The 10823-nt window shown below is 44.0% G+C and overlaps 1 protein-coding gene across 1 annotated transcript in view; it reads right to left on the reverse strand.

Moving 5' to 3' along the window:
- Positions 1–10823, reverse strand: part of Ddx47 (DEAD-box helicase 47) — a 17512-nt gene that overhangs the window by 3230 nt on the left and 3459 nt on the right. Inside the window, exons 3-10 of the mRNA XM_008837477.3 lie at positions 7456–7644; positions 6873–6944; positions 6570–6688; positions 6012–6083; positions 5538–5654; positions 4580–4726; positions 2732–2869; positions 1328–1398 (exon numbers count right to left, since the gene is read on the reverse strand). Of these exons, the coding sequence (XP_008835699.1) occupies positions 1328–1398; positions 2732–2869; positions 4580–4726; positions 5538–5654; positions 6012–6083; positions 6570–6688; positions 6873–6944; positions 7456–7644 (925 nt within the window). The remainder of the gene's footprint in view (positions 1–1327; positions 1399–2731; positions 2870–4579; positions 4727–5537; positions 5655–6011; positions 6084–6569; positions 6689–6872; positions 6945–7455; positions 7645–10823) is intronic.

The raw sequence follows: 10823 nt of genomic DNA on the forward strand, positions 1-10823 counted from the left end.
GAGTGGGACGGGGAATGAGTGGGTCGGGGGATGAGTGGGTCCAGGGAAGAGTGGGACGGGGGATGAGTGGAACGGGGGTGAGTGGGACGGGGGATGAATGGGATGGGGTGGGAATGCTCAAGATACATTGTATATATGTAAGAAATTGTCGAAGAATAAATAAAAATCTTTTTCTACTTTTTTCTATTTTCTATGTGTGTACACACGTGCACATAAACACATGCATGTGGAGGCCCAGGATGATTCTTCCACCTTATTCATTGAGGCAGGAAATATGAATCAAACCCAGAGCTGGTCGATATGGCTAGTCCTACTAACCAGCTTACTCTGGGGATCACCTGCCTCTGCCTTCTGGGGCTGAAATTATAGGCTACCTTTCCTACCTGTCATTTACATGATTTCTAGGGAGCCAAACTCTGGTCATCACACTTGCACAGCAAGCACTTAACTGCTGAGTCATCCCCACAAAAAATATTCTTTAAAACAAAGGTACAGAGCTGGAGAGATGGCTCAGCAGTTAAAGGAGCTCTGGCTGCTCTTACAGAGAACCCAGTTTGGTTCCTAGCACCCCTAGGGCAGCTAACGACCATCTGTAACTCCAGTTCTAGGGGATTTGATGCCTTCTTCTGGATGTGTACACTTACGTACATGCAGGCAAAACACTCATACACATAAGTAAGGGAAAGATCACTGCTCCCCAGGTGTAATTACTGAAAGAAATAACAGGTACCATTTGTGCTTCTGAAGGACAAAAATTATATCCCATTTTTCACATATATTAATTCCTATTTTGTTTTTAAGACAGACTATATAGTAAAGCTGACCTCAAACTCTCCATCCTCCAAACCATCATTAGCTCAGATTTGTTTCCATTTTAGAAATATGTAAACCAGTGTTGGGGAACTGACTCAGCTGGTAAAGTACTTGATATGCAAACACAAAGACCTGAGTTTGATTCTCAGAAGCCACACAAAAGCTGGTTGTGGTGGCATGCACTTGTAATCCCAGCACAGGGAGGTAGAGTCCCTGCTGGACAGCCAGCCTAGCCTACTTGGCAAGCTCCAAGTCAACGAGTAACTGTCTGAAAACACATTCCTCAGATGGCTTCTGAGGTATGACACCTAAGACTGACCTCTAACCTCTACAGCACACAGAGAGAGAGAAAGAGAGAGAGAGAGAGAGAGAGAGAGGGAGGAAACCAAGAGGGAGTTTATGTGAGTAATAATGACAAATGGTGGAGGCAGATTCCAAGTCAGCCTAGCTCTCTGGAGCTCTGGTGCTCAGTTCTTGTCTCTACACTCCCCTGTCCCAACACTGATTTACTTACTGTGTGACAAAAGTAATAGCCTTTCCAGAGCGCCCGGCTCTCGCTGTCCGCCCTACTCGATGGATGTAATCCTAGAACAAAAAGGGTAAACACATTCAAATCAGAAGTAATAGGATATGTATGCAAAATCAGCTGCCAACTTTTGAAAGAAATACATTTCTGTTGAAAGGTGGAGAAAATGGTCTGGGAAACTTGTTGAGACAAATTAACTTTATTTTTTTATATTTTTGTAGCACAAAATTGATCTAATGCTTGCTTTTTCTTATAGAAAGGCAAATCTACAACACATATCTACATGCTTAGAGCAACATCATACAAAGAAAAACAACACTGAACCTAGGGGTTTTACCATCCATCAGCTACAAAGTTACCTACACATCTCAACCTCTTCAAACTTTAGTTTCTATTTATAGACAGGGGCTAGAAATCCATGCCCAAACTTAAGAGTTATTGTGAAAGTAAATGAGACAGTACCTTATCTACCAGAGTTAAAAAAAGAGCCAAGAAGAACACAAGTTAAGCCAGGGCTGATCCTGCCACTCCCAGGAGACATTTGATAATGCCTGGAACATTTCTGGTTGTCACAACTGGAAGAGTGTGAGATGCTGTCGTCTGGCAGACGGGAGGAATGCTAGGCAAACTATATGCAAACAACACCTCCCCACAGAGAATTCTCCAGTCAAACATGTCAACAGTGTCAAGATTGAGAAACCCTGACACCAAGTAACAGAAGCTGGAGTTCCTAAAGAAACAAGATTGGCAAAAGTCACCATCAGCTGCACCTGCCCCTCAGGCTGCACATCCAGTGCCTCTTGGCTGCCTTAACTCCCCATTTATTAATGCTACATAGGCAGGCTTGTGCAAGTGGTGAGAATAAGTCAATGGAGAGCTCTCTCAGTTGTGTTGTTTTATTATGTGATTTTGAGACTGGGTCTCAGGTAGCCCAAGGTAGCCTTGAACTGTGTATGTAGCTGAGGATGACCTTGATCTACTGATCTTTCTGAGTACTGGGATTACAGGCTTGTGCCACCATGCCCAGTTTACGTGGTGCTATAGCCTAGACCCAGGGCTTCATGTATGCCAGGCAAGCACTCTACCAACTGAGCTACATCCCCACTCCTTTCTCAGCTTTTGATGAACTGAAAGAGGAAAAAACACTGTAACTAAGGAAAACCAGAAAACACTACTAAAGAAGCAAACTTTGGGGCTGGCAAGATGGCTCAGCAGGTAGTGTGACGCACTTGCTGCCAAGTCTGAAGCACCAAGTTCAGTCTCTGGAACCCAGTCCCGCAGTTGTATGCTGGGACATACGCTCACCCCCAAACAAAATAAACAAAAAGATATTCAGAAGGAAGAAAGGAAGGAAATTTGGAACAAGAAAGTCAAGGCAGCAACAGCACCCACCTTAGAATGAGTTGGGATGTCGAAGTTGACCACTACATCCACATGAGGTATGTCTAGACCTCTGCTGGCAACATCAGTTGCTAGAAGAATGGAACGAGCCTTGGCCTTAAACTTATTAAGGGAACCTAAGCGCTTACTCTGAGATGATGGAAAAGAAATAAGAATTTTAATTTTGGAAAATGACAGAATATTGGAATACAGACACAATACAACCAAGAAATAACATTTTTTGTTTGTTCTGTAACTCCAGCTCCAGGGGATCCAACCCCCTCTTCTGGCCTTCTGTCTTTTTGAGACAGGGTCTCTCTATAGCCCCAGCTGGTCTGAAACTCACTATGTAGACCAGACTGGCCTTAAACTCAGAGATCCACCTGTCTCTGCCTGGGATTAAAGGCATGCGCCACCACCCCCAGCTGAAATAACATTTTTTAAAAGATTTTCCCCTCTGAGCTTTCTCTTTCCGCCATCTTGGCTCCAATGGAGGTCAGTGAGACACTGATATTGAACTTTGGGGGCAGATAACTGGGGCCTGCTGGGAACAGGACTTCTAAAAGGCAAATACATCTGGAAAGCTGTGGTGGAAGGCCACTTTTGCTGGCTATAAGCAAGGTCTCCAGAACCAAAGAGAGCATACAGCTCTTCTTAAAAATAGAAGATGTTTATGCCTGAAAGGAAACTGAATTCTACTTAGGCAAGAGATGTGTTTATGTATAAAGCAAAAAACAACACAGTGACTCCTGGTGGCAAACCAAACCAAAAACCCTAATCTGGGGAAAGGTAGCCCGGGCCCATGGTTTGAAACAGTGGCATGGTTCGTGCCAGATTCTGAAGAAACCTTCCTGCAAAAGCCACTGGACACAGAATCATGTGATGTTGTGCTCCTCACAGATTTAAACTAACGGAAAGTAAATAAATAAAAGTAGGGGGAAAAAGTTTTTCCCTTCTTAGTCCAAGCTGGGATTTCCCAAGTCAAAACAAATATGAGGAGCTAGAGAGATGGCTTAGTGGTTAAGAGCCCCGGCTGCTCTTGTAGAGGACATGATTCAGTTCCCAGCACCTACATGGCAGCAAACAATCATCTGTAACTCCAGTTCCAGGGGATCCAACTCCCTCTTCTGGCCTCCACAGGCACCAGGCATGTACATGGTGCACTTACATACATGCAGGCAAAACATTCATACACATAGAAAAATAAAATTCTTTAATATGAAAGAAACAAAAATATTTAAGATTAAGTCACAAATGGTAATGTAAAACAAGAACAGTTTTCAACATGATACAGAGATAATTGTTTATTTATTAATGGCCAGAAAACCATCACTGCCACCAGCACTGAATGAATCAACTCAGCAACCGACAAACCAGACAACTGCCTAGGAAATGTTCTTTAGTGTGTGTGTTCATGTGTATGCATATATGTCCATGTGAGCATGTGGAGGTAAGCAGACAACCTCAGATGCTATTACTTAAGTGCTGCCAACCTTTTACTTGAGACAAGATCTCACTAACCTGGGCTTACTGAATAGGGTAGGCTGGCTAGCCAGCAAGCCCTAGGGATCCATCTGTCTTCCCATAACTGGGATTACATGTGTATGCCACCACACCCAGCTTTTGATGTGATTTCTGGGGTCAAACTCGGGCCCTCATGCTTGCATCTGACAAGCACTTTACCAACTGAGCCAACTCCCCAGCCCTGAGTCCCTCACTGTCCTAAAAGGAAGAAAGTTTACAGAGCAGTACTAGAACAGTCGTGCAATGGCATTCATGCATGCCCTCTGTCCTTGCTGCACAAATCCATTCTAGGGTTTACCTTCCTCATCCCACCAGTTCATGCCAAAGGACTCTTACCTGACTCATCTGTCCGTGGAGGGGGATGGCAGTGAATCCAAGATTCCGGAGTAGCAAAGCTGTTCTCTGAGTATTGTTGCAGGTGCTACAGAATATCATAAAGGAGTTTCCAGCCAATTCATTTAGAATATAAACCAGGTAGGTGTCCTAAATTACAAACCCAAAACAATGTATGTAACTGACCTAGAAGAAAGGGTTGGTGACCTGGCATACACATTCAGGAAAGACTAAGCCTGCATGAGCTTCTCAATTATCCAAACACCAGCAACAAGCTTTATACTTTCCCCCCTCCCCCAACCCCCAGTTTTTGGGAACAAGGTCTCAATATGTAGCCCAGGTTGGCCTTGAACCCCCAGCAATCCCCTTGCCTCAGCTGCCCAGGTTCTGAGACTACAGGTATGCACCACCACACCTGGCTAGCTTTGTACTTCTTATTTTTTTTTGAGACAGTCTCCTTGTAGCCCCAGCCGGCCTAGAACTTGCTATGTAGTCTAGACTGGCCTCGATCTCACACAGATATGCCCGCCTCTGCCTCATGCTGGGACTAAAACATGCACCACCACGCCCAGCTAGCTTTGCACTTCTTAACCAGCACTATGAATTCCGTGAACCAAGCACCCCAATGTGTCCGGAGTCGTACACAAGGAGATCTGTACTTAGCAACCAAGCAAGGAGCTTACAAAGTAGCCACATAAAAAGTAGACAAGTGAACCACTACCTTAAGGAGGGACTGGGACAGAATTATAATTACACTAGGACTCCTTACTTTGGTTAAATGCTGTGAATTCCTGGAATGTTCGCCCTGTCTGGAATGAACACAGCATGACACGCACTCTACAGCAAGAGAGGCTCCAACGTGCACCACAGCTCTCAGCTAGTCAAGAGCTGATACATTCTCGGATTTTTGGTGACGACAGGGAGCCAGGGAACGGCAGCAATGATCAAAGTCAACACTTACCTTGAACTTGGATGGAATAAAAAGATAATACTGCTGTAATTTCTCAACAGTCTGGTATTTAGAGGAAACAGCACATTTCACAGGGTTCTTCAGAGCTGCACGCTGAAGTTTTTGCACCTGAAGAAAATAAATCTAGAATAATGCACTAATTCCTGAATGCTCTGTTTTATTTTTGTTTTCACTATTGTTGTTTCAGTGCTAGGGATTAAAAACTCAGGGCCTCATGCACGCACATCAAGTGCTTTACTACCAACTATGTATCCCCAGTCCTCTTTTCACATTCTCTTTTGAGACAGAGTCCCACTAAGGTGCCACTAAGGGCTGGCCTTGAACTCGGCCTGTGGTACAAGGCAGCCCCTACACTTACAATCCTCCTGCCTCAGCCTTCCAAATAGCTAGCATGTCAGACCTACAGCACACCTGGCCTATCTATCAGTTCTTACAACGAGGAAAAGAAGTCCAAGCTAATCTCACCTTCTTGGTCATGGTAGCAGAAAAGAGAAATGTTCTCCGATCTCGTGGAATCACTTTGAGGATCTTGTCAACCTGAGGCACAGAAAGGAAAGAACTCCAGCATATTTCAACTAGATGTCTGCAAAACTCTGCACAGTGCAGGGGTGAGACCCAGAACCCACTGGAAAGGTTCAAAGTCCAACTCAAATTCAGCTAGAATTCACTGAGTTCTATTATTGAAAAAAAAAAGGCCAAAAATTAGTATTACTCAACTAACTACACAATGTCGAGTGGTTATCAAAGAAACTGAAGCCATTTCAAGGTGTTCAGAAGAGATTAAATCAAATGAAGCAGAAAAGAGACTGCGGGTTTAACATTTCTCAGCTCTGAAGTCAGAGTCAGGACCAAATTCTAAAGACAGGAAGTTCTGAGGCACTGACAGTATGAGCAGCACCCAGAGCAGAGACAGCAGACATACCGTAGCCCACTGAGGCTGGCACAGTGCTCCACAGAAAAAGCACATGACGAACCAGTTTGAAACAGGAGACCAGAGATGCTCTAAAGACATTGAAAACTCACTTCTGTCTCAAAATCCATGTTCAGTATTCGGTCTGCTTCATCCATGACTAAGTATTTGAGCGCTCTTAAGTTGAAGCCTTTGGTATTTTCCAAGTGGTCAATCAGTCGGCCAGGAGTGGCTACCAAGAAAGGTTGAGGAGAAAAGGCTCAAGGAAAAGAACATGATTCACTCCCCACAGAACAATAAAGAGATTCAGAAATTAAACAGGGTCACAATGTCTGCTCCCCAAATGTCTACCCAGCATTGGTAGATCTCTCCAATCTACCCTGTCACGGTGCCTTTTGCCTTTCTTAGTGACTCACCTATTACTATATGTGGTTTTTTGGCCAAGGCTAGAGATTGGGACATTGAATCAATTCCACCAACAATCACAGCTATAGAAACAAAAAGAACAGAGGAAAGAGATCATTAATCTTTTCCACAGACCACGGAACACCTTCCAAAGCCAACACTAGGTTTCTACCTACGTTTGTCCTTCCCCCAAAAGCTAAAAGGTAGCATTAGCTCTTTAGTCAGTAACTCATTCAATACTTTCTTTTATTATTTTTTGTAATTTATTTTGCATATGTGACTATTGTGTATTTTGTGTATGAGACTATTGCCTGCATCTATGTAGGTACACTCATGTCATGCAATGCCCACAGAGGTCAGAAGAGGGCGATGGGTCTCCTGAAACTGGAGTTAAGGACAGTCGTTAGCCACCACATGCTGAGAACTGAACCTGGGTCCTGTGCAAGAGCAGCCAGTGCTGTTAACTGCAGAGCCATCTTTCCAGCCCTAAATGTAATTAAACAAACGTACTCTCATCTAATACTTTCTCCCCATCTCCTTTCACCTGCTCCACTTCTGATGACAGTCCAGGGCTCTGTTCACCTTGACACTTACCACATTGCACTCCAATAGAGGACCCCAGCGCTTCGAACTGCTCAGAGATCTGAAAGGCCAACTCTCGAGTGGGGGTGAGAACCAGGGCAAACAACCGCTGGGGCGTCTCCAAAAGCGCATTCAGAATGGGCAAAGCAAAGGCACCTGTTTTTCCAGAGCCAGTTTCTGCCAGCCCAATAATATCACGACCTAGAAGGAAAATAAAGCTCCTAATACAAAGAAACACTTCTGTGCTCTTTCTACACCTTCTATAGTGACAGAGTGCTGGGCACAGAGTAGCCATGTTTAATGAACGAGGGAGAGAAAAGATTGAGTCAATGGAAAAGACAAGGTCCCTGTCCTAGTACAAAGACCAATGTTGAAACAAACACAATGTTTACCTTGAAGCTAATTTTTTTTCTTTCTTTATTTTATTTTATTTTTTTTTGGTCTTTTTGAGGCAGGGTTTCCCCGTAGCCCTGGCTGTCCTGGAACTCACTATGTAGACCAGGACAGCCTTGAACTCAAAAGAGACTGGCCTGCCTATGCCTCCTGAGTGCTGGGATTAAAGGTGTGCGCCACCACGCCAGGAGAAGCTAATTTTTTTTAAATGTTACTATATTTATTTAGTGTGTGTGTGTGCGCACACGAGGACAACTTTCAAGAGTAGGTTCTCTCTTTCTACACCAGTCCTGAGGATCAAACTCAGGTCGTCAGGCTTGGCAGCATTGTCTTTACCTGATGAGCCATCTTGTCAGGGCATGGTGGCGCACGCCTTTAATCCCAGCACTCAGGAGGCAGAGGCAGGCAGATCTCTGTAAGTTCAAGACCAACCTGGTAAACATAGCAGGTTCCAAACCAGCTATGCCTACAGCAAAACCCTGTCTTAAAACAAAAACAAAAAGAAAATACAAGAACAGAAAGGGGGGTGTAATCCACTACCCAGAAGAGCCTGCTAAGCAAGGTGATGAGTGATACCTGGAAGTGAGCAAAAGGTGGGAAGGCCTGCTGCTCTGGGAAAGGGGGTGGGGTTTCAAGGAACACAGCTGGACACAGAGGTATTATGGGGGAAAGGGAACGGAATGAGGCTACAAAGGAACTCGCCCCACTAGGTTTGGATACGCAGGGAATTTCATGACTGATGTTCTTCTTCATGAAGTTTATAAACCTGGATGAGCCAAGGAGCTTAAAGGCACATGCCACTGATACTGCTCATTCTCAGAGAATGTCGCAAGTAATTCCTTAAGAATAGGTCACCTCAGTTGTCAGCACCAGAATTTGAGAAATCAGCTCCCAAGCCAAGAGCACTATCTCTAGGCTGACCACAGTCCATGAGGCACCAAACACCTGCAATCCCAGCACTCAGGAAGCTGAGGCAGGAGGGTTAAGAGTTTGAGGCAAACCTGGGCTATATAAAGTGACCCTGTCCAATCAGTCAATTGATAAAACAACAACCAGCAGGAATATTTCCCACTGAACAAGGCCTAAGCAGCTACTGCTTGTGCTGTTCTATGATTAAACCTTCTGGGGAGGCAGCCATCTTGGAGATAATCCCACCATAAGCCCTTTCTCCCCAAGGCAACCTGAACACTATGTGACAGAGATTTTAATATGAGAAATTCAAAGGCCAAAAGCTGAGGTAAGAACTATAGAAAAATTAGTTCTGGGGAAGAAAATAATGATTTTGGTTTCAATACTGGGAAGGTTCCTCCAGTAAGTTTGAGGAAATATATAAAAGCTAACTGGACATACTTATGCATCAGGCCTTGAGTTCACCTTCCTAAAGAATAACATCACATGGGGCTGGAGAGATGGCTCAGTGGTTAAGAACACTGGCTGTTCTTGCAGAAGACCCGGGTTTGAATCCCAGCACCCACATGGCAGCTAACAACTGTCCTTAACTCCAGTTCCAGGGGATCCAACAGCCTCTTCTGTCTTCCGAGGACACTGCACAACACAGGTGCACTTACTTACATGCAGGCAATACACGCATACACATAAAATAAAAAGTTTAAAAAAATAACATCACAATATCCCCTGCTACCCTTCCTTCCTGGCCCCATTCCTCTCCTGCTCCTCATCCCTGTGCTCAGCCACATCCACTTCTCGCTCCTCCTCTGAGTGGAGCTACTTTCCCTAAAGCCCCAACCCATTCCTGAGAACAATGGATATCCAGGGCTCAGTAACTCTGCAGACATTGAGACCCTTAGTCCCAAACTAAAATCTAAAAGTTAACTTTTAACTTTTAGTTAAAGGTCTAGAGAGATGGCTCAGCAGTTAAGAGCACTGGCTGCTCTTTCAAAGGACCTGAGTTTGGTTCCCAGCACCCACAGGGTAGCTCACAACCATCTGTAGCTCCGATACCATGGAATCCAGGGTCCTCTTCTGGCCTCTACAGGCACTGCATGCATATGGATCACTTAACATACATTTAGGCAGAATATTCATACACATATATAAGGTTTTTAAAATTATTTTAAATAATACTAAAAAGTTAATTAAATCAGTCAAACAAACAAAACTGTGATTTTTGGCTTAGGCCAGAATCTATGGATTTAATGAAGCATTGCCAGGTACCCATGAGTTCAAGGACAAAGCACAAAGACATGTTCTACTCCATTCTTTTCTTTCTGGTGCTGCTGGAGCCCTGCTTTGCACATGCTACATGAACACTCTACCACCAAGGTACATCCCCAGCCCTACGGTGATGATTTCAATCACGTTACTCAGTTTCCAGGAACCTTCTACTGACTCTCTGCACCAAACTTACACTTTTGAGTGAAAACATTAGAATACTTTTAGAATTACTGGCACTACCTAATTGTCTTCCCACCCATGCCAGGCAACCCAGGGGCAGCTGACTACTGTGCTTCCTTCCACCACAGCCTTTCAGCTGTCCCTCTCTTCCTAAGTTGTCTGCGAGAGTTGGAAGCATTTATTTTCCCATCCTTGAACACCTGATTTTGAAACTGTAACCCATGACTTCCACCTCTACTGCACCTCCTGCTTCTCCTCTGTCATCTCTAGGCCTCAATGGCAGCCTCAGTCATTTTAAGTTTCTGCAATCACGTTTCTTCAGACACCAAGTCTATATTCAGTTCTAGCACCTCCATCGATTTCAGTCCCTAGGGTTCAACTGTGTCTATTTTATGTTTTCCCTAGGTTTATCAAGGAGAAATTGTCAAGAAAAAAAACTGTATGTACTTACAGTATACAGTATGATGTTTTGATACATGTACATATTATGAAATGACTAAATCAAATTAAATAATAGATCTATTATCTCACATACATTTTTGTGGTAAGACTATTCAAGATCTCTTAGCAATTTTCAGTCTAAAAATCATTATCAACTACTGTCACCATGCTGTATAACAGACCTCCAGAAT

This window comes from Nannospalax galili, unplaced genomic scaffold (genome assembly GCF_000622305.1).
Source record: "Nannospalax galili isolate Female #2095 unplaced genomic scaffold, S.galili_v1.0 scaffold210, whole genome shotgun sequence".
NCBI classification, from domain to species: Eukaryota; Metazoa; Chordata; class Mammalia; order Rodentia; family Spalacidae; genus Nannospalax; species Nannospalax galili.